Here is a 24392-nt window from a genome sequence, read left to right as displayed (position 1 = left end):
AGGGTGCTGAGGCTAATTGTAACATCCTACATGATTGACTGAGATTAGTTCACAAAATAGGAATTAAACATATGTTCTTGTGTGTGACTTGGTAGTACTCTGGGCAGTGCTTTTATCCATCAGGTAGTGATAAATTTCAATCGTTTTCTCAACAGCAGAAACATTTGCCAACTGTTCAGAGCTGTGCACGTTCTACCATCTGTAAACTTGAGGTCATCCAAAACTCGGCTGCCCGTGTCCTAACTCGCACCGAGTCCCGTTCGCCCATCACCCCTGTGCTCGCTGACCTACATTGGCTCCTGGTTAAGCAACGCCTCGATTTCAAAATTCTTATCCTTGTTTTCAAATCCCTCCATGGTCTCACCCCCTCCCTATCTCTGTAATCTCCTTCAGCCCCACAACCCCCTCCGAGATATCTGCACTCCTAATTCTGGCCTCTTGAGCATCCCCGATTATAATCACTCCACCATTGGTGGCCGTGCCTTCAGCTGCCGAGGCCCTAGGCTCTGGAATTCCCTCCCTAAAACTCTCCGCCTCTCCACCTCTCTTTCCCCCTTTAAGGCTCTCCTTAAAACCTACCTCTTTGACCATGCCATCTGCCCTAATATCTCCTTATGTGGCTCGGTGTCAAATTTTGTTTGATAACACTCCTGTGAAGCGCCTTGGGACGTTTTACTACGTTAAAGGCGCTGTATAAATACAAGTTGTTGTTGTTATGTATGGCTGTGTTGTGAAGCCGTTCACCTTGAATTATTGCAGTACCTCCACAAAGGTGGCAACATTTAGCCTTTTTCCCAGCTACTGCTGCTGACTGCAATGTCCAGGCTTCCCAACGCTAATGATCCGAGGTGGGTCACATTATTCAATGTGCATTACTTAATCGCGAAATACTTCTGAGCTATTAGCAAGGTCAGTAATTTGCAGCCCAGTACTCTGGATTATGACAACTTTTTTCTTCTGAGAAGCAATCAAATTGTAGTCACTCATGTGGAATGAACTTGGCAATATCACAAGCGGGATTCCTGTACAACACAGCTGCACACAGTTCAACACACTCGGCATATGAATAATATATTGACAGCGTATAACTATTCCTCTTTAAACAAATCTGAATATACACATTAAACATTGATTGTGCGCATAAGCATCAGTCTGTGGAAAGGTCAGAAAACATAGAGCAGCTTTGTGTCTTCTCATTAAAATAAAATGCATGTGTGCAGTAATGCAAATTAATTTCAGATTGGATTGGTTAAATATCTTGAGATTAATGTCTTTTTTTTCATCTCCTGAAGACGCTGACTCTCACACAACTGTGGTTCCAGTAGCGCTCCCAAGGAGCCATTCCTCCTGTATGTACCTAGACAGTGTGTTCAAGCACAGGGTCAGCCGTGGCCCGAGGGGTAGCACGCTCTCTCGCTCTTTGAATCAGAAGGTTGTGGGTTCAAGTCCCACTCCAGAAACTTGAGCACAAAAATTGAGGCTGACACTCCCAGTGCAGTGCTGAAGGAGTGCTGCACTGTCGGAGTGTGCCGTCTTTCGGATGAGACGTTAAACCGAGGAACCGTCTGCTCTCTCAGGTGGACGTAAAAGATCCCATGGTGCTATTTCAAAGACTAGCAGGGAAGTTCTCCCTGGTGTCCCTAACCAACATTTATCCCTCAATCAACATCACTGAAACAGATTATCTGGTCATTATCACATTGCTGTTTGTGGGAGCTTGCTGTGTGCAAATTGGCTGCTGCGTTTCCTACATTACAACAGTGACTACACTTCAAAAAGTACTTCATTGGCTGTAAAGTGCTTTGGGACGTCCTGAGGTCATCGAAAGACGCTGTTTAAATGCAAGTCTTTTCTTTCTGTTTATATACGGGGATTTAGTGCTGTTGTCTGTGCCACATCCTCACTTTCTTCTCACCTCCCCTCCCCAGTCCCCATCCTTCTCCCAATCCCCCACCCACTGGAGCCCTGAGCCCTTGACAATATTCTCATCAACACTTTTGTCCTTTCCAACTTCCGACTCTCAATCCTGTATCCACCAATTCCTGATCACTTAGCTCCTCTTTCTGGCCACTATACTTGCTGACATTGTCAATGGCTGAGTTTCCTCAGGAAACATTTAGTCATGATTTTTAAAAAATATTTCTTGGGATTATGAGTGTCTCTGGCAAGGCCAGCATTTATTGCCCATCCCTAATTGCCCTTGCGAAGGTGGTGGTGAGCCGCCGCCTTGAACCGCTGCAGTCCGTGTGGTGAAGGTGCTCCCACAGTGCTGTTAGGGAGGGAGATCCAGGATTTTGACCCAGCGACGATGAAGGAACGGCCGATATATTTTCAAGTCAGGATGGTGTGTGACTTGGAGGGGAACTTGGAGATGGTGGTGTTCCCATGCACCTGCTGCCCTTGTCCTTCTGGGTGGTGGAGGTCCCAGGTTTGGGAGGTGCTGCCGAAGAAGCCTTGGCGAGTTGCTGCAGTGCATTCTGTACACTGCAGCCCTGGTGCGTCGGTGGGAGGGAGCAGATGGTTAACATAGAAGATAGGAGCAGGAGTAGGCCATTCGGCCCCTCGAGCCTGCTCTGCCATTTAATGAGATCATGGCTGATCATCCAAATTCCGTACCCTGTCCCTGCTTTCTCCCCATATCCCTTGATCCCTTTAGCCTTAAGAAATATATCTAATTCCTTCTTGAATATATTTAATGAATTGGCCTCAACTGCCTTCTGTGGTAGAGAATTCCACAGGTTCACCACACTCTGGGTGAAGAAATTCCTCCTCATCTCAGTCCTAAATGGCTTACCCCTTATCCTTAGACTGTGACCCCTGGTTCTGGACTCCCCCGACCATTGGGAACATCCTTCCTGCATCTAGTCTGTCTAGTCCTGTTAGAATTTTATAAGTTTCAAAGAGATCCCCTCTCATTCTTCTAAACTCCAGCGAGTATAAGCCCAATCAACCCAATCTCTCCTCATACGCCATTCCTGCCATCCCAGGTATTAGTCTGGTGAATCTTCGCTGCACTCCCTCCATGGCATAAACATCCTTCCTCAGATAAGTTAAGCTGGTGGGTGGACTGCTGATTAAGTGGGCTGTTTTGTCCTGGATCTTATGAGCTTCTTGAGTGTTGTTGCAGCTGCACCCATCCAGGCTTTGGTGAGTCGGGTGAGCCAGTCACCGCAGAATGCACATTCTCTTTGTTGCTACTTCTGGTCTTTGATTCTTGCTACAAATCCTCTCTCCTGCCACCGACGTCCATCACCTTCCCTTTGGCTTAGAGACACTGGGTGGTGCCATTAAACAAAGAATATTTTTGAGCCACATAGTAGAACGTTTTCAAAAAGTGGTTTCGCTTTTTTCTGTCAAGTTCTTTTGCTGAACAAGTAAACCTAATATTCACTCCAGTCTTGTTGCAGTACTCTTCAAGGATTTTGTAGTCATTTTTTCACCATCTCTCCTGACGGTGCTTGGATACTGTTCCACGAGTATTGGACATCCTTCAGCACCTTGCTTAAGTGGCTACTCTTCATGTTTGAGCCTAGACAACAACAACTTGTATTTATACAGCGCCTTTAACGTAGTAAAACGTCCCAAGGCGCTTCACAGGGGCGATTATCAAACAAGATTTGACACCGAGCCACATAAGGAGATATTAGGGCAGATTACCAAAAGCTTGCTCAAAGATGTGGGTTTTAAGGAGCGTCTTAAAGGAGGAGAGAGACGGTGAGGTTTAGGCAGGGAATTCCAGAGCTTAGGGCCTCGGCAGTTGAAGGCACAGCCGCCAATGGTGGAGCGATTAAAATCAGGGACGCCAAATTTAACGTCATTTTTAAATATTCAGTGGAATATAATTGCCCAAGAGATATGCACTTGAAGTGCCGGAACCCACAGGGCTACGGACCAAGAGCTGGAAAGTGGGATTAGGCTGGAGAGCTCTTTTACGACCGGCACAGACACGATGGGCCGAATGGCCTCCTTCTGTGCTGTAACTTTCTATGATTCTACGAACAACGAAGTCAGCTGACTACTGTTTGTACTACTTGACAAAGAAAGTTAGGCTGCCCGCCAAGTGGAAATTGACGCCTCATTAGGACATCAATTCCTCAGGACGTTCTCCTCATGGGTGTATTTTTTGGGGTATATTTCAGATTTCTTTGCTAATATTGAATGCAATATCACATCCTAACTAGAATTGTAAAGGAGTTTGTGGTGCATGTATCTATCTCTGTAACCGCCTCCAGCCCTACACCCTCCAACAATTGGCCAAGAGATAGTCATAGTTTTTTTTATGTAACAGCATGTTAACATTAGATATTAAGCCATAGCCAGGAAATCACTGTTAGCTGATGATAGCAGGAAAACATTTAATGCATTTGGATGGAATTCCACATGTTAACCAACTGACTGACAATTGGTTTAATGCCTCTACTAGAATAGTGGGGGAATAGTAGCGTAGTGGTACTGTTACGCCGGAAGAGCGGTTTGTGGGCAGCGGCGCGTGATGGCGGATGATCAGAATGGTGTCCCCGAGCAGGAGGTGAAGGTGAGGCTGAGGGCCCGGTCCCGGGGAGAGGAACCGGCCCTGGGGGGGGGGGGGGAAAGGAATTACATTGGATATACGGCACAGAAACAGGCCATTCGGCCCAACCAGTCCATGCCGGTGTTTATGCTCCACTCGAGCCTCCTCCCGTCTTTCCTCATCTAAATCTATCAGCATAACCCTCGATTCCCTTCTCCCTCATGTGCTTGTCCAGCCTCCCCTTAAATGCATCTATACAATTCGCTTCAACCACTCCCTGTGGTATCGAGTTCCACATTCTCACCACTCTCTGGGTTAAGAAGTTTCTTCTGAATTCTTTATTGGATTTCCTGGTGACTATCTTATATTGATGGCCTCTAGTTATGCTCTTCCCCACAAGTGAAACTCGCTGCCGACGGAAGTGGTGGAAGCGGAGACACTCAGGCCTAGAAATTCAGTGCCCTTAGCACCGATTTTGCGGCGCTAGAGGGCCTAGCGCTGCAATTGGCGCCGGTTCCTAAATTGCCTGGGGCCCTTCCGCGGCGGTAGACCGGTAGCGCTGCGCCGGCACCGATGACGTCATCGGTGTGCGCAGCGTCCCGGTTGCCGTGGTAACCCGGCCCCAAGCCGAAATTCAGTTGCGGCCGCCTCGCCAGTGGCAGCCGCAACTAAGACTCCGGCAAACGAGTGTTGCCGGAGTCTGCGCCGGCGCTTTAAGGAGGCGCGGCGGCCGGCCGCTTTCCCGCCGGCCGCCTGCCCGCAGCTCCCTCCCCGGACTTCTTCCCCCACCCCCCCCGGAACAGATGCAAGCCCGGCACTTGTCCGAGGTGCCGGGCTCATTTTTGCAGAGATTTGCGCGGGCCGCGGCCGGGTGCAGGCAGCTCCTCCTTAACGGAAGGAGGAGGCCTGCACTTCCCGAGCCTGCCGCACCGCATCGGGCGCCGCAATGCGGCGCGTAGCGCCAGTTTTCAGGCGCAAACAGCCTTCAGTAGCGCCGGTAGCCGTTTGGGCGCGGCGCTACTGAATTTTTGGCGCGCACAGCGCGACTTAGCACCGGCGCTAAATTTCCGGCGTTAAGCCCCGGCGCAGCGCAACCTCAATTTCTAGGCCTCAATGTTTTCAAGGGGAGACTGGATAGGCACTTGAGGGAAATAAACTTGCAGGGCTATGGGGATAGAGCGGGGGAATGGGACTGACTGGATTGCTCCACAGAGAGCCGGCACGGACTCGATGGGCCGAATGGCCTCCTTCTGTGCCGTTATGACTCTATGTTACTGGACTGGTTAATCTCGAGGCCTGGACTAATAATCCAGCAGATGAGTTCAAATCCCACCACGGCAGCTGGGGAATGTAAATTCAGTTAATTAAATAAATCTAGAATGGAAAGCTAGTATCAGTAATGGTGACAACGGGTCAGAACTTTGGGTCCCCACGGGTGAGTACGCGCTGGGTACTCACGCGTAGGGCCAACGAAAGTGCCAGTTTTGTGCATGCACTGCGCATGCGCGGGAAACCGGAACTTCCGTTCCCTTAAAGGAAGAGGTTCACAGGTCGAACGCGTGCGCCGGAGAGGCAGCGCGTACGCCTGGAACTTCCGTTTATTTTACAGGGTTCTCTGGGAGGGTAAGTCTCCAGCAGCTGCGCGTTTAAAAAGCAGTCGCAAGGCCTGCTTTTAACAAGGTAAGTGGTGAATTAAGTAAAATTAAAACATTTTTTCCACAGGTTTATTACTTTTAAATACTTTAAAGAAAGCTAAGTTTATTTTTAGCCCCGTTCAAAACTGTAATTAATTTTTTCAAAAATTTAAACTATTGTTTAAAATAGTTATTTTATGTAATTTATAGTTATTTTTAAAATGTGATGTTTTAAAAAAAATGTATTTGAAGTTTTAGCTAGGTTTTGGGGCCGATCTCTATTTCATAGATTTGACAGGTCTTCCTGTCAAATCTATGAATAGAGATTTGCTGCTATGATTGGCTCCCCATGGCCCACGTGATCCCAGGGGACGCTTCGAACTAACTGCGCCCCTGGGATACGCAAGCACTGCGCGCCGGCAGTTGGAGCAGGCCCAGGATCGGAATCCCACGCGGGCCCACAGCTCAACGGCTGGCGCACTAGGTAAGTGCAGGTCGGAGGCTTGCACCCGCGGGAAGCCCCCGACCCGAATTTCTGGGCCCATGAAACTACCGGATTGTTGTAAAAACCCATCTGGTTCACTAATTTCCTTAAGGGAAGGAAATCTGCCGTCCTTACCCGGTCTGGCCTATATGTGATTCCAGACCCACAGCAATGTGGTTGACTCTGAAATGGCCGAGCAAGCCACTCAAGGGCAATTAAGGATGGACAACAAATATGGGCCTTGCCAGCAATGCCCGCACCCTGTGAATGGAAAAAACAACATCACACCTAGGCTAATATTCCATTAACTTTCTTAGAACTGGGTATTTTTTTAAATGTTTGTCCTTGTGATGTGGGCGATGCTGGAAGTGCCACATTTATTGCTCATGGAAAGGTACTGGTGAAGCCTTCTCCATGAACTGCTGCAGTCCTTGTGTTGCTGGTTCTCTCATGATGGTGTTAGGCAAAGAGATTCCAGGATCCTGATCCAGTGACGATGAAGGAACGATTGTACCTGGCAGTTCTGAAATATCTACAGTTATGCCTAGTGTGCATCATCTTCACTGTATTGACAGTCATAACAAAGAAGTCGCTGTACTTGATTAACTCCGTGCAAATGAAAGTCGGACAGCTGCCTTCATTTAAAGTGTTTTGGCGCTAATCCAGTAATGGATCAATCCCAGGACTGGTTAAGGATCATGGGGGAGAAATTCGGTGTCGTCCCGTTTGGCGTTAATTATCGCCGCCGACTGCAAACTTGGCTTCTATCGCCCCTGGAGGTGATTGGAGCGCTAAATCAGGCGCTACACACCTCTCTTAAGGCACTAACGCCGAGGAGCGAGGCACTACCTCAGAGCGCTGGCGAAGCTCAGGTGATGTCAGTCAGCAATGGAACACAGACACACTGGCGCCGGCCAGTTCTTAAAGGGGAGGGTCGATCTTGCTCTCCATCCACACCCTGCTCATTGCAGCCTTGAATCTTGGCCTGGAGAGACCTGTACATCAAATCTGCTGGAAAGAACAATGGGGAGACCCAGGGAAAGAGCTCAGAGCAGAGTCCCCATAGTCTCTTCTAAATCGATGCAAGGAATGACAAATCAAAATGAACTTGCAAAGTGCAGCTCATTACCCAAAACTCCTTCACACAGCGTTGAATCTCTCCAGAAGTCTCTCTCTCTCTCTCTCTCTCAGAATGCGTGGTGCAAAAATGTCGCCAACAAAAAAAAGGCAGGAAGCGGTCGCCTTTAAATAGCGCTCCCCCAGTCCCTTCCCGACTGCAAAACGCTCCCCTCAACCTGTCGTTGCTAGCGACAGGCGGTAAGGCAGGGGGCGCCACTCAATATCCGGTCCGGGACGCTACCAGGGCGTTGCGCACTCGACTGACGGCACGATCTGCCGACGCAGAAGATCGTGGCGGTAGTGTTTAGCACCGCCGCAAAATGTCCGGTCAATTTTGCGAGCGGCGCAAACATTGCCGAGCACGGGCGCTAATTGCTTTGCGCCCCATTAGCGCCCTCTTAGGGCGCTAACAGGAGGAGCAAAGCAACCAAATTTTTCCCCCCCATGTCTGTAAAGGAACAGCCCCAGTGTAAAGTGTTCCTGTAAACCAACAGTTTCTCCATTCAAGTTATGAAAAACAAATGAATATTTTTGAACATGTATTTCCCACAAAATGTCCAAAAGCATGGTGTGCATTTACCGCCACGTTCTATTATAGAAATGAATATTTTAGAAATTGAAAGACCAAATCTCAAATCCTGCAACATAAAGACTATTGCATTTGTTTGTTTAAGAAAGAAAGAACAAACTTGCTTCTATAGCACCTTTCACAACCTCAGGATGTCCCAAAGTGCTTTACAGCCAATGAAGTACTTTTTGAAGTGGAGTCGCTGTTGTAATGTAGGAAACGCAGCAGCCAATTGTGCACAGCAAGCTCCCACAAACAGCAATGTGATAATGACCAGATAATCTGTTTTAGTGATGTTGGTTGAGGGATAAATAGTGGCCCAGGGAGAACTCCCCTGCTCTTCTTCAAAATAGTGCCATGCGATCTTTTACATCCACCTGAGAGAGCAGACATGGCCTCAGTTTAATATCTCATCTGAAAGACAGCACCTACTGACAGTGCTGCACTCCCTCAGCACTGCACTGGAGTGTCAGCCTGGATTTTTGTGCTCAAGTCTTTGGAGTGGGATTATGAACCCACAAACCTTCTCACTCAGATAAGGTGAGAGTGCTACCCAGTGTGCCACAGTTTACACAAAGTATATGTCCCAAAAAGTGACACTTTGAGTTTCCCTGAGCTGGAAGGTCCTAGTTTGGACCCCAGGTTTACACTGAGGAAGCAGCAGGGATGTGACATCTGACCTCGGCAGCACTGGTCTGAGAAATGGAAAAATAAGTCAGGTAAATGCAATGCAAATGGTGGAATTTGGGTGTCAGGTGACGACAGGATTGGGCAAGGCAGCTGCCCACAGTCAAATAATCTGTTAACGCGAAGAGCGACTGTGTGGGCCAGGTATAGGCTGCACCTGTAGAACTCTACCCCAGTATGTATCGGCCCATTCAAGAAAAGGTCGGGAGAAAAATGTGTTCCTGTTTGCCTGGCGGCTTATCCAGTTCAATCAATAGAGGGCACTGCGGTGTTGCTTTTAGCTGTTCATTTAAGATCCACCTTTTCTCAAAGGCAGGAGTTTCATGAGGCAAGTTTAAATCAACGATCCTACTTTATTAACATATAGTGGAACAATGGCATGCTTCAACTATACAAATATTTGACAGCGCAAAGTGGTGCCCTCAAAATTTTAACGTGAAGGATATGAATACAAAGAACTGCACATTCAGAAGTGACATTACACCTTCTTTCAACTTGTTATGACAACAGTATAGTGTGGGTGTTCAGTCGTTCCATGGAGTTAAAGTGGAACTTATTCCAATATTCCTACAGTACAACTAATTCTCAGGGTGTTCATCATAGTTTTTTCCATGTTAACTGTATGGAGTAGATGCTGAGAGGCTGTTTCCCCCTGGCTGGAGAATCTGGAACTAGGGGGCACAGTCTCAGGATAAGGGGTCGGCCATTTAAGTCTGAAATGAGAAAAAGAAAAGAAAGACTTGCATTTCTATAGCGCCTTTCATGGCCACCGGACGTCTCAAAGCGCTTTACAGCCAATGAAGTACTTTTGGAGTGCAGTCACTGTTGAAATGTGGGAAATGCGGCAGCCAAGTTGCGCACAGCAAGCTCCCACAAACAGCAATGTGATAAATGACCAGATCATCTGTTTTTGTGATGTTGATTGAGGGATAAATATTGGCCCCAGGACACCGGGGAGAACTCCCCTGCTCTTCTTCGAAATAGTGCCATGGGATCTTTTACATCCACCTGAGAGAGCAGACGGGGCCTCGGTTTAACATCTCATCCAAAAGACGGCCCCTCCGACAGTGCAGTGCTCACCCAGCACTTCATTGGAATGTCACCCTAGATTTTTGTGTTCAAGTCCCTGGAGTGGGACTTGAAATCCACAACCTTCTGACTCAGAGGTGAGGGTGCTGCCCACTGACACATGAGGAGGAATTTCTTCACTCAGAGGTTTGTGAATCTTTGGAATTCTCCACCCCAAAGGGCTGTAGATGCTGAATCGTTGAGTATATTCAAGCCAGAGCGCGATAGATTTTTGGACTGTAGAGGCATCATAGGATATAGAGTCATAGTCATAGAGTCATAGGCCTAGAAATTGGGTTTTGGCGCAGCAACGGCTTTAGCGCCGGAAGTTAGTGCCGGAGCTAAGTCGCGCTGGTCGGGCCAAAAATTCACTACTTCTGCGCCCAAACGGCTGCCGGCGCTGCTGAAAGCTGTTAGCGCCTGAAAACTGGCGCTATGCGCTGAATTTCGGCGCTATTCTGGCGCTGCGGCGCCCGCTGCGGCGCGGCAGGTTCGGGAAGTGCAGGCCTCCTCCTTCCCTTAAGGAGGACCTGCCTGCACCCGGCCGCGGCCCGCGATAATCTTATTAAAAATGAGCCCGGCACCTCGGACAAGTGCCGGGCTTGCTTCTGTTCCGGGGGGGGGGGGGGGGGAGTCCGGGGAGGGAGCTGCGGCCAGGCGGGCGGCGGGAAAGCGGCCGGCCGCCGCGGGGCCTTTAATGCGCCGGCGCAAACTTGTGCAAGGCACCTCTGCCAGAACGTTGCTTGCGGCTGCCACGGGCGAGGCGGCCGCAAGTCAATTTCCCAGTTCGGGCGGGTTACCATGGCAACCGGGACGCTGCGCACACCGATGACGTCATCGGTGCCGGCGCAGCGCTACCGGTCTACCGCGGCGGAAGGGCCCCAGGCAATTTAGGCGCCGGCGTCAATTGCAGCGCTAGGCCCTCTAGCGCCGCAAAATCGGCGCTAAGGGCACTGAATTTCTAGGCCATAGAGTTATACAGCACAGAAGGAGGCCCTTCGGCCCATCGTGCCCACGCCGGCCATCAAGCCCTGTCTAATCTAATCCCATTTTCCAGCACTTGGTCCGTAGCCTTGTATGCTATGGCGTTTCAAGTGCTCATCCAAATGCTTGTTGAATGTTGTGAGGGTTCCTGCCTCTACCACCCTTTCAGGCAGTGAGTTCCAGATTCCAACCGCCCTCTGGGTGAAAAGTTTTTCCTCAAATCCCCTCTAAACCTCCTGCCCCTTACCTTGAATCTATGCCCCCTGGTTATTGACCTCTCTACTAAGGGGAAAAGTTCCTTTCTATCCACCCTATCTATGCCCCTCATAATTTTGTATACCTCAATCAGGTCCCCCCTCAGCCTTCTTTGCTCCAAGGAAAACAACCCCAGCCTGTCCAGTCTCTCTTCATAGCTGAAGCGCTCCAGCCCAGGTAACATCCTGGTGAATCTCCTCTGCACCCTCTCCAAAGCAATCACATCCTTCCTATAGTGTGGCGACCAGAACTGCACACAGTATTCCAGCTGTGGCCTAACCAGCGTTTTGTACAGCTCCATCATAACCTCCCTGCTCTTATATTCTATGCCTCGGCTAATGAAGGCAAGTATCCCATATGCCTTTTTAACCACCTTATCCACCTGTTCTGCTGCCTTCAGGGATCTATGTACATGCACACCAAGGTCCCTCTGATCCTCTGTCTTTCCTAGGGTCTTACCATTCATTGTTTATTCCCTTGCCTTGTTAGTCCCTCCAAAATGCATCACCTCGCACTTTTCAGGGTTAAATTCCATTTGCCACTGTTCCAACCCATCTATATCGTCCTGCAGACTAAGGCTACCCTCCTCGCTATTTACCACCCCACCAATTTTCGTGTCATCTGTCATATGGGGGTCAGGCAGGAAAGTGGAGTTGAGGTCAAAGATCAGCCATGATCTTATTGAATTGCGGAGCAGGCTCGAGGGGCCCTGCTCCTAATTTTTATGTTCTTATGAGTTCCTGTTTAGTTAACATAACAAAGGGTCAAGCAGCTACCCTTAGCTATCTGTCTGGAATTATTTCTCTCCCTGTTTTTCTGTGCAGGTCTGTCTGATGGGACGCATCTTCCCCCCTGCTGGATTCCTCCTTTGTGATGCTGCTTAGTGCGCGCCAAGCATCTTAGTACCATGCAGGGAAAGAAAATCAGAGTTACTCTCACTCGCCTCCTGGTACTTGGCTCCACAGTGGAATCGGTAGAGGACTGGAGGCAGGTCAGACAGAGACAACGTTTGTACTATTGACCACATCTGAAATTGGCCAGCGGATGGGACAGGAAGTAGGGTTATGGCTTGAATTCAGTGTTTGCTGATAATAAAAATTTATTGAAAACAATAATTATTATTGTTGCCTTCACATCAAGTGGCACAGAAATAAGTGGGAACAGTCTAAAAATTGGATGGATAACTACCATAGCCAACCTTAACCAAAGGTGGAAGAGCTTTCTGCTAGCTCATTGTATGTTCCGAGATCTCCTCCAAGGCTGATGTAGAGAAGATGTTTCCACTTGTGGGGGAGTCCAAAACTAGCGGCCATAAGCAGAAGATAGTCACTAATAAATCCAATAAAGAATTCAGGAGAAACTTCTTTGCCCAGAGGGTGGTGAGAATGTGGAACTCGCTACCACAGGGAGTGGTTGAGGTAAATAGTGCATTTATGGGGAAGCTGGATAAACACATCAGGGAGAAAGGAGTAGAAGGAGATGGTGATGGGGTGCGATGAAGTAGGTTGGGAAGAGGCTGGTGTGGAGCATAAACACCAGCAGGGACCAGTTGGGCCGAATGGCTTGTTTCTGTGCTGTACATTCTATGCAATTCTATGATTTGCAACCATTTGCACGATCCTCCTTTAAAACCATGCCAACGGCTCTACTGATTGCTCTCTTGGTAAAGATAATGTGCAACCAGGCCACAGACCAGGAAAGTCGAAGGTTCGAATCCTCAGACTGTGCTGAGCTGGCCCATCTCAGACAGTAGTTAACCTCAGTGCCCTGGACTAGAGGGAGAAGGTCAGCCAGGTCACCAATCACTACGTAGCGACTGACCCCAGCTGGAAAAGGTGGATGTGAGGGAGGACAGGATCTGGCATGGCTGTGGTGGCCTCCACACTCTAACAGCCTTCCAACACTCATTGTCTGGGCTAACACATGAAGAATAAACACTAATACGATAGCAAAATACTGCGGATGCTGGAAATCCGAAATAACAACAGAAAATGCTGGAAAAACTCAGCAAGCCAGGCAACATCTGTGGAGAGAGAAATAGAATCAACATTTCGGGTCGAAACCCTTCTATCTTGCCTGGCCTGATGAGTTTTTCCAGCATATTCTGTTGTTACATGAAGAATAAACTTAGGCAAAGTATTGGAGGGCTGGTAAAGCACCCCAAACATGAACCGTCGCCTTCAAAAAGAGGGTGAAATATTGGCAAAAGCAGAAACAATTGTGGGGCACAGAATTATTTCCACAAGTTGTTTTTCATTGCTTTGCAACCATCAGGTCTCCCCGAACTGTGCACCAGGCTCATTCCAATTCCATTTTGCAACCACCGCAAAGCCCTCCTTTAGAAAAAGTTCGATGGACCTGTCCGTCATTGTCTGTCTGTTTGTTCGTCACATTTTGCCTGTTAGAAACTAATGACTACTGGTTAAACTGGCATTAAATGGACAGTGTTTCTCTGTAGGAAAACTCTGTAGGTGGCCAAACTGAAATTCTTCTTACTTTTTTTTCAATTGTGCTTTATGACCTAAACATTGCTTATAATAAATTGGAAACTTTTCCTTTCACTTGTGTGGGAACCCATAAATTCACATCATCTTTGATGCTGAGCAGTAAAGAGTTTGGTAACCAAAATCAGTACTGACTGTGCACCGTACTGTGCAGCACATTGACAGTTTTACAATGGGACGTTAGTTTCCTGATGAGCTGGTGCGTTCAATAAACCAAATGCATGGTTCTCATACGAGCATTTTCCCTGCATCCTGATACAGCTTTTTTTATATCTGACTTTTAAAAAGATAATTCTGTTTTATTAATCTTAAAGAGCTCAATTCAGAAATGCGATCGATATGTCAACATTGGTTTGACGTTAACTTGTTCATAAAAATGACAAAAGTACAACATTTGTACATCTTTATGGTGTCATAAAGTGTCGGCGTCAGATAAGTGTCAGCTTGGGTCTGTGGTACATCCTCACCTCTGAGTTAAAAGGCTGTACGGTTCCAGCGCCACTCAAGGACCTGAGTGCAGAATCTCGGCTAACACTTAAAGTGCACTACTGAAGAAACCTCTTTACCCAGAGAGTGCTGAGAATGTGGAACCACATGGACTGGTTGAGGCGAATGGCATAGATGCCTTTAAAGGGAAGTTAGATAAGTAACTGCACTTGAAAATAAATCCATTTGCTATGATGCTCTTTGGGACGTCCTGAGGGTGCGAAAGGCACTATATAAATGTAAGTTGTTCCTTGCTTCTATAAATAAACACACATTTCATTTTGGAAGAGAATTTATGCAAAACCCACAAAAGTCAGTTCATATTAAACAATGGGCGATTGTTTCCTTCACAACAGGGACCGGCTGGATAAGATTAGTTTCTCCTGTTCACGCAGCACACTTGGGAAGGCTCTGAAAGTGCTTATAAAACTTAACATACGACCATCAAGGAGAGAAAACAAAATGTGGAGGGAATATCTTCTTCACCATGCTAGCGTCTAGTCCTCTCAGGCCCCCACTGATTTCTCATCACTTGAATGTTTACACAAAAGAGGTACATTTGAAAGCAGCCCGAGACTGATTATGTCTCTTTATTTAAGTAAGATTTGACTCAATACTGGTGCGGCCTAAAACCACTTTCACTATGAGGATATTGTCACTTGAGATTCTGGGAATTTATTGTACGTTTTTTAAAAAATTCTCTCATCTGGTACCTCACCCCAAATTACCATTCTCCATGCTTGAGCATAGGTGAGGTTGGCTGGTATTTGACCATGAGGGCAACACAGCGAAGTTCTACCCTGTCTTCACTTGATATCCATATACGCACAGTTCCCAGTAGACGTCACTGGATGCGATTGGGAGCAGGATCCGAGCTGGATTTCCCTCTGCCTTGGCCTATGGTTGTTGAAGCTAATTGTACCCCAATTGCTGCAAGATTTAGTAGCATATACTAGAAATCAAATCTGACCTTCTTGGCCTACATAACTCAGCTTTACACTGAGCAGTGCCTTATCAATTAGGCCATTGGAAGAGTTTTGATATTTTTGACAGTTTTAAGTGGCAATCCAGGTAGGTCAAGAAAATTGCCTTAAATAAGGGTTAATCTGATAATATAAATGTCATTTTGGCAACTTCCAGTTTATCGAGAAATGTGGCAAACTACTGATCTTTTATTGTATATGTACTTCAGGAAGGATGGTTAGTGCGCGCAGGAAGGCACAAGCATTGCTTTACACTTGCCAGTAAAATTGGGTTTTGGGCCTGCACAGCAGACCACCACTTCCTCTTTCAGCTGAGGCAAGTCGACCAGCTGTAGTCTCTCACAAGTTATTTTCCCTCCCTGAGTACACACTGTTACATTTAAGAAAAATGCTCTAAGGAACCCTGTGCTTTCCAGCTCACGTGTAGGTGTATGTGGTAGATCAGTCACAAGCTTGTCATTGGAGTTTTGCAGATTACAGGAAAATTAAACTAGTCATTTCTACAACAAGGTGATGTAATCTAACCTGACACTCCAGTGCAGTACTGAGGGAGCGCTGCACTGTCGGAGGTGCCGTCTTTCAGATGAGACGTTAAACCGAGGCCCCGTCTGCCCTCTCAGGTGGACGTAAAAGATCCCATGGCCACTATTTGGAAGAAGAGCGGGGGAGCTCTCCCCGGTGTCCTGGCCATAATATTTATCTCTCAACCAACATCACAAAAAAAAGCAGATTATCTGGTGATTGTCACATTGCTGTTTGTGGGAGCTTGCTGTGCGCAAATTGGCTGCCGCGTTTCCAACATTACAACAGTGACTATACTTCAAAAAGTACTTAATTGACTGTAAAGCGCTTTGGGACATCCGCTGGTTGTGAAAGGCGCTATATAAATGCAAGTCTTTCTTTTCTAATGCTGTTCCATTGAGTTGCTGTTCCATTGAGTAACTCCTTTGAGGACCTCAGTAATGGCACTATTACCATTTTTAACTTTATTCTCAAATTGATTTGTATCCACCTGTATCCTGTTTGGAGATTACATGCAATTCAAAACCACAGGCGAGCATCAAAATGCAAGGTCTAGGCTCTGACGTGCCTAACTGTAAAACAAGCATGCCAACTAAAAGTAACAACATACAGCTGCAGAAATCATTTCAATCCATCCAAATCCCTAGATTTGTTACTGCCTTGAAATACATCCCAGTGTAATTGTTAATGTATTTATGTCGATACATAAAATACAGAAGTTGGAACTGAGTGAAGCGTTTTTATGGATGAAAGTACTTTATAACTCGTACTAAACTAATATAACAAATGACTCACCGTGAATTTTTATTTAAATGTTTGATACAAGGAAATAACACAAATTGTGTATATTTAATAAAAAGTGTGACTGCTTGGAAACCCTGACAAGTTTTTTTCAGCACTCAAAAGGAGTTTGAATGCTTTCATGCTTAAGTTAGATGAAATATTCAGCAAACTGAAAGTACGCAGCTGAGTTACCTTAACACTTGTAACGTGTTTTAAACTTCAATTTTAACTGTTGGTGGATTCTCCTGAGCAAAGATCATTATGATTATAGAAACATGATTAGCAAATCCTGGGCAAGGTGTTCCGTGTAATATGGTCGATAATGGCTTCCGGAGGGGTCATTGCATTGGTTTATGTAACAGCACACAGAATACTTGTTTCCAAAACCCCAGGTGCTAGTTTATCGATCCATTATAATTTATTAAAAATCTTACTTCATGTGAATTTTTCCCATTATAAAATCCCCATGTCCACATTTATAATGGAAAGTTGTCTGTAATTACACCCTCCCCCCCAGTGGAGGTGCTGCAGCGCTACCACTGCCGAGAGCTTGGAATTGCAGCATTATAAGTTCCATTATAAATGTGTATACAAGAAGTTATCTTGTAAATTCAAAACGTATGGACAGAATACATGGCTTGAAAATGGGGACAGACCTACATCAGCTGTGGACTCAGTTGGTGCATTCTCGCCCGAGTCAGAAGGTTGTGGGTTCAAGTTCCACTCCAGGGACTTGAGCACATAAAGCTAGGCTGACACTCCCAGTGTGGTACTGAGGGAGTGCTGCACTGTCGGAGGTGCCGTCTTTTGGATGAGACGTTAAACCGAGGCCCCATCTGCTCTCTCAGGTGGATGTGAAAGATCCCATAGCACTATATTGAAGAAGAGCAGTGGAGTTACCCCCGGTGTCCTGTCCAATATTTATCCCTCAACCACCATAACAAAAAACCAACAGATGATCTGGTCATTATCACATTGCTGTTTGTGGGAGCTTGTTGTGCGCAAATTGGCTGCTGCGTTTCCCACATTACAGCAGTGACGACACTTCAAAATAGTACTTCATTGGCTGTAAAGCGCTTTGAGACGTCCGGTGGTCGTGAAAGGCACTTTAGAAATGCAAGTCTTTCTTTCTTTCTCTAACTTCTCCTCACCTTTAAGACAAAACTTGGTCTCGGGTCCCTGTGTGAAATGCAACATTGAGTTGTGATACACTGAAGCCTTATGTATCGCCTGTACTTCAGTGTAAGTATCACACTTATTTCCTGTAACACTTCCCCATCCCACTTTATTAATAACACCCCTATCCTTTGAGCAACGCCACGCGAGATCTGCTAAAATATGTTGTTTCATCAGCCAAAATTTCTTTTGAATTATTAGATTCAGACCGCGCGGCCATCCGCCCGCTCCTGCAGTTTAATGAAACGATTGAACAGCTGTGTATAAATCATAATGCATGCAAACATTCTGCGTAGCCTGGTTTTTTTCAACAAAAAAAAAAGTCTAATATTAATCTCTAAACAGATTATTTCAAGCCTTTGAACGGTTTGCCTTGCCCCAGCTACTTTCGTTAAGGCTGTTCACATTTCCGGTATGTGTAAGACAAAACAGGAAGGCGGTGGTTTTATGGGGTTGTTTGTGAGGTGCAGGAGGAATACTTGATCAAGCATTCCACACGTAGACAGCACAGGGTTAAAGTACAGCGGCAGAAAAAAACCCTTCGCAGTTTAGCTCATTTACATAGAAAAAAACATTCAGGCTCCCAGTTATTGAGGGAAAACACCAAGAATATCTACAGTACTTCAATTCTCAGGCCAGTTGTATTGTGTTACACAATCTATTTAAAAGGCAAGGTTAGCCATTAGTAATGAGTATTAATTATTATGAACGTCAGCATACTTTGATTTTTCTCTTATTAATTTTGTTTATATATTGAATGCTAAAGACATCATTAGGGAATTGATTTGTGTGTAACAGCCTTACACAATTGAAATGACAAATGGCCTGCTGATTCAGTGGACAGGTCCACTGCCTGATGTAGAATAGGGCAGGTAGGTTCCAAGTCCAATCCCCTGCTGTAAAATGAATTGAGCTGCTTTTTATCTGGGGTTTTAGCAAGGTGTTATTGCCACTGGCTCCGAAAGCACCGGTCTAACGCGGCCAGTGGCAACCACAAAGTGAGCTTGCTGAATTTATTTCGGCCAGTTGCTGGGGAAGACTTCTTTTTCAGCAGGTTTTCCTGGTGGACAGCCTTTGCAAATCTGTCATAAGAACATAAGAAATAGGAGCAGGAGTCGGCCACACGGCCCCTCGAGCCTGCTCCGCCATTCAATGAGATCGTGGCTGATCTTCGACCTCAACTCCACTTTCCCGCCCGATCCCCATATACCTCGATTCCCCCAGAGAGTCCAAAAACCTATCGACCTCAGCCTTAACGATTCAGCATCCAAATTTCAATTTTCCCCAGGCTGTCTGAGACCTGCTTGTTGGGAGCATCGTAACTAAATCGAGCATTAAAGCTGCTTTTGATAATATCAGCTGGGTAGCTGTAAAGGTGCTACAATTGGCCACAGTGTCTCTGAAAAAGAAAAATCAGCCAACGTTTGTGCTTCTGTCCAATCACCCAATTGAGCTCAGTCGCAATTCCCCCCCCTCCTCCAAAGGTTGAATAGCCTGCCATCGCTCCATTTCTAGGTCTATGCATTAAGAGTCGTAGCTGCGATGGGCTATCAGACAACTATTGGCACCCTAAAACTACAGCCCAACATGAATCAGTGCCTTCCGAAGAAAAGGTGAGAAAACTGGAAGCTCAAATGACAATTGTTGAAACACCACGGGTAAATAAATGGTCATACATACTGAGTTCTCATCAGTTTGACCAGCAAAAATGAACAGAAAAAGCAAAGCATACTAAAGTTAATCGGAATTAATTCCAAATCACCCCCAACACACCCTCCCTTCCCCACGGCACCTTCCCGCGCAAGCACAGGAGATGCAACACCTGCCCTTTCTCCTCCTCCCTTCCCACTGTCCAGGGCCCCAAACACCCTTTCCAGGTGAAACAGCGATTTACTTGTGCTTCTTGCAATCTAGTATACTGTATTCGCTGCTCACGGTGCGGTCTCCTCTACATTGGGGAGACCAAACGCAGATTGAGTGACCGCTTTGCAGAACACCTCCGTTCAGTCCGTAACGGTGACCCCGAGCTTCCGGTTGCCTGTCACTTTAATTCTCCGCTCCACTCCCACTCGGACCCCTCGGTCCTCGGCCTCTTACACTGTTCCAATGAATCTCAACGTAAGCTCGAGGAACAGCACCTCATCTTTCGATTAGGCACTTTACAGCCTTCTGGACCCAACATCGAGTTCAACAATTTCAGACCATAACCTCGGCCCCAATTTTTCCACATGGCAGCTGTTGATGAGTCTGCCATTCCCATTTACACCTCCTCTAGACTCCTCTTTTGTTTAACTTGTCCCATTACCATCTCCTTTTGCCTTGCACCATCATCCCTTTTGTCATTTAATCTCTCCTGCCTTCCACCCTATCACAGACCTTCCCTTTTGTTCTTTCCTCCCCTCCCCCCTTTCCCTGCCCCTACACTTGCTTAAAATCTGTTCCATCTCTAACATTTTCCAGTTCTGACGAAGGGTCATCGACCGGAAACGTTAACTCTGTTTCTCTCTCCACAGATGCTGCCTGACCTGCTGAGTATTTCCAGCATATTCTGTTTATATTTTAATTCAAACAGTTCCATTTTTGAAAAAGGGGAGGGATGGTGAAAGTGACAGAGGCAAATTCTTATGGGATTACTTTCCAATAAGATTAACCTTTTCACTCTCACTTTCTTTTAATAATATTAACAAAATTGATCTCAGTGAGCTTGACAGAACAGATTAAAAATGGGAAATAAAAGAGGGATACAATTTGGCTTTCTAACCAAATGACAATTTAAACTCCAGTCTTTAAACTCGAGGTGCAAAATTTGGATTTCTTTTTGCTATAAACCATCAAAAATACGATGATGTATTTAACACATGCTGTAAGCTGAAGAGCTTTGGCTATTTTTAAGGTTATATCTTTTGTTTTTTCAAATTACTGTATTCTGAAATAGAACTTGAAAATCTGACACATCTCCATGTCTCCACTCATGAAACATTTTAAATAGAACAACTGTGGCCCCTGTGTTCGATATTAAAAATACAGCAATGTCCATAGCTTATCATCCAGCTACACCCAAACCTCACCAGCAGAAAGTGTTTCAAATTAAATACACACATTTACTGTTTAAAAAGAATTTGTGGGCTGCCATCTCTGAGATTAAATACTTGTAGGAGAAAGGGAGACGTCACAGACTTCATAAACCTGAAAAAACAGAAGTAGAAGCGGGAACAGACATGTTTATGAAGCAGTTGTGCCACTATTTAATAATATATCCCAGCTTTTCGTTTGTGGCTGTCAACACCCAGTGAAACACAACTTTAAAAATGGTTGTTTCTCGAGTTATTCTTGACCTCTGAGCAAAGCTGGATTGAGGACCTTGAACCCGGTGGAATGTCACCCTAGTGAGTTTCCACAACATTTTAAAATGTTGTTTATGTATGAACTTTATTGGGTCACTTATTGTAATTCAAAGGAAACCTTCTGCCAACTGAAATGCAAGTTTCAGAATCAGGTATCCCGAGGGCTTAGTTTTTAACCTTTTGTCTGAGCTACTTCATTTAAAATCTATATATATAATTTTGCTTTTGTTTTGTCTTGTTAAAAAAAAGTCAAACCCAGGTTTAACTACAAACATTTCAGAAGCTGGCTACAACACACCAGAGGCAAACATTCTTTGTTTTAGTTTCTGCCTTACAGCAATTGGCCGTCGACCTAAATCCTTGAGCGAACAGGTCATGGAAATGACTGAAGAAGAAAGTTCGGTGTAACTTTAAACGTCTTTATTCGTTATTTTTTGTTGTTGTTGTTTTTTTTGTGTTAAAAGTCTCGCTTCATCGATCAACAATGAGGAGCTGCAACTTGCTATCCAGAACAGTAGGTGGCGGAAGCAACTGGCAGTAGACGAAATTAAGCACTCCCAAAATAAAAGCGAACAAAAATAAAATCCAGCGGGTCAAACATATAAAGTACAATTCGACTTTACATTGGTCTTGCTCATAAGATACTTAAAATTATACATGATTGCATCAGTCATAAACAGCTCCGGAGGTGCCACACTCTGAAGTCTTGCTTTTTAAAAAAAAAAATATTTATACACAATACATTTAATACCCTGCTGCAGTCAGAGTTTCAAATTCAGGTCGGAACAACAGTGAAAGTTCTGACTGGCGTCTCAAGTATCCTTCCCAGAAGCAGTTGCTGTTCCTTTAAAGAAACAGTGCTCCTTGCAGCCTCGGTCGCTTGGATTATTATCCGAAAGGTAACCATGTCGCTGGCCATGGTCTAATAGAATCAAGAGAATTTTAAATCGATTTAGTCCCAGAGGACGGGTCTGATATGGGCAGCCGTATTTCGTGGAGAGCTTCGCTGAAAGTACCCTTAGGCTGAAATTACACGTTAAAACCTCCCTTCAAAAAAAACACAAAAACTAATTTTGCAACACTTTTTTTTTGATATGTTGAGAACTTGGATTGCATTTTTGATTTGAGTCTTGCGCTACACTCTGGGTAGTTCAAGCAGATTTTAAAAAACATAGAACAACAACAAGGCAGCTGTCTCTTTAAGGAGCAACAAGGCTGCCGGCGTCCAGAGGCAGAAAGCGCCCAGCACACTCCAATAATGAGACTTGACGACCCTTTTTCCCCAGTGCAATATTTTCCGCTGCTTGTAACCTGGCGATCCAAATTGTCCAGCCTTTTGTTGCTGCTGTTGTTGCTGAAAGGCAGCCGTTCTCAGCAGCTGACAGTACTGGGCTGTTGCTTATTGACAAAGTCTGCGATGAAATCAAATTCGTTCTGTCCCAGCCAGAGTTCGGGCAGCTCTTGAATGCGATCCAAGCCCAGCTCCAGAACCAGCGATGTTAAAACCTCCTCGTCGATCAGGTCGGTGTCCATAACATTGAGCGAGAGGGCGGGGGCTGCAACATGTTGGATGCTGGGCAGCGGGTTCTGGCTCATGGCGTGGCGGAACTGCTGCCCAGCCGCCCCCAGCCCGTTGTTCATGCCCATGAGGGGGTGGCCGTGGTACTGATTGTTGAGTTTTTGCAAGTGCATGGTGGCCATCAGCTGCTGGGGGCTCAGGCTGCCCAGGAACTGCTGTTGCTGTTGTTGCTGCTGCTGCTGTTGTTGTTGTTGTTGCTGTTGTTGCTGCTGCTGTTGTTGACTGCTGTACATCAGGTTAGAGGGCATCTGATGGTGGGTCATCTGTCCGGTCAGACTGCCCACCCCGGGCCGGGACCTCATGCCCCCACTGCTGTCTATACCGGCCCCTCCGTAGTGCAGAAGTGGGGCGCCGGGGTGATCTCGCCTTAATCCGGCCGCAGCATGCTGTGGGTTCGGAAGCCCGTTGATGCCAATCCGATAATTCTGCAGTCCGTTTGCACCGTCAGGAAAGCGCCCGGGGTTCATGGACATCATCATATGCTCTGCCATTCTCTGGTCGCTGCAACAAACAAACAGAAAAACACACAACAAATACAATGTAGCCCGTGTGTGCAAAAAAAACACCGCGCTGGGAGAGTAGGTTCAATGCCCACTCTCCATGTCCAGGGCGAAACTTTCACATCGCAACCTTTTTAAGTAAAAAAAAAACTGTGTAACTCTTGCCAATTTCGCCCAGGGAAAAATGAGACACATTAATACCGAAAACTGATTTCCAGCCACAATCGCTGCTGAGGGGGGGGCGGGTGGGTGAACGTTGCAATTTCATTTTAGAATTGTTTAAAAAAGTGCAACTGAAAGAAAGCAAAGGGAGAGAGAGAGCGAGAAAAGAAAGAGAGAGAGATAGAGAGAGCGAGCTTACCTTCACCTGTTTTAAACAGACTGCAAAAAAAAAGACGTTGTCCGGGAAATTGTAGAAACCACGATCGCCTAGGAAATTTCGGCCATACACTCGCACATCACACAAATATGGTTTTTTTTTAAGGTTAAAAAAAATCCACTTGTATCCAGCTCCTGAAGCGTGCCTCTTGTTACTGGGTCAGAGGGAGATTATATAGTGCACATGAACAGGGGCAGCGCGGGGAGGAGTTTGCAAACGTCTTGTGCTCCTGCACCATTGGCTCCTCCACCTTGCGTAAGCGTATTATTTTAACTTTGCTGTCACCCGGAGCCTCAGATAAGCCTCCTGTTTGCTTTGCCTTTGGCCAATCAGTGGCCTCTTTCTCCCCACTCCCGAGTTTCCTGAATGCAGTGAAACTGACTCCCCGCCGCGGTATTGTTTATTTTTAATTATAAGGAAGATTGAGTCTCCTTTGCAGGGAACGCCGCTATTTACACTGCAATTGGCCACCGCTCTGGCTGCAAGGATTGCCCTTTTTTTAAAAACACCCCAGAAAAACCAAGCGCATTAAAAAGACGGCAAATTACTTAAATGAGTTTCCAGCAAGAAATTAGGCTTATGAATGTGCCGCTGCAGGGCAGTCCAGTGCTGGCCTGTAGTTACACTGCGTCTACACTATGGGAAGGTTTGTGAATAAAGGTTAACAATTACAGCGAAGAGAGAAAGAAGGTTGAAGTGCAAGTCACAGTTCTATGTTTGACAATTGAACTGGCAAATTAAAATTAATTAAAATACTCGTGTTCGTCCGAATTTATGATTTCCCCTCTATCTTATTTTATTCTATCAGGGACTTGAGCATAAAAATC

At 46.0% G+C, this 24392-nt stretch overlaps 1 protein-coding gene across 1 annotated transcript; it reads right to left on the bottom strand.

Moving 5' to 3' along the window:
- Window positions 1-21512: 21512 nt before the first annotated feature.
- On the bottom strand, window positions 21513-23735 carry cited4b (Cbp/p300 interacting transactivator with ED-rich tail 4b). The gene is made up of 2 exons (XM_085963029.1): window positions 23548-23735; window positions 21513-23187 (listed from the first exon to the last, which is right to left on the bottom strand). Exon 2 carries the CDS (start codon window positions 23175-23177, stop codon window positions 22479-22481), a length of 699 nt encoding a protein of 232 aa, XP_085819155.1. The 5' UTR covers window positions 23178-23187; window positions 23548-23735; the 3' UTR covers window positions 21513-22478.
- Window positions 23736-24392: the final 657 nt, after the last annotated feature.

The sequence above is a fragment of the Somniosus microcephalus genome, chromosome 20 (assembly GCF_052327205.1).
Source record: "Somniosus microcephalus isolate GS21.2 chromosome 20, FLI_Smic_1.0, whole genome shotgun sequence".
Taxonomy (NCBI): Eukaryota; Metazoa; Chordata; class Chondrichthyes; order Squaliformes; family Somniosidae; genus Somniosus; species Somniosus microcephalus.
Note: the sequence above shows the minus strand (reverse complement) of the source record. Positions and strands in the feature narration are given on the sequence as shown.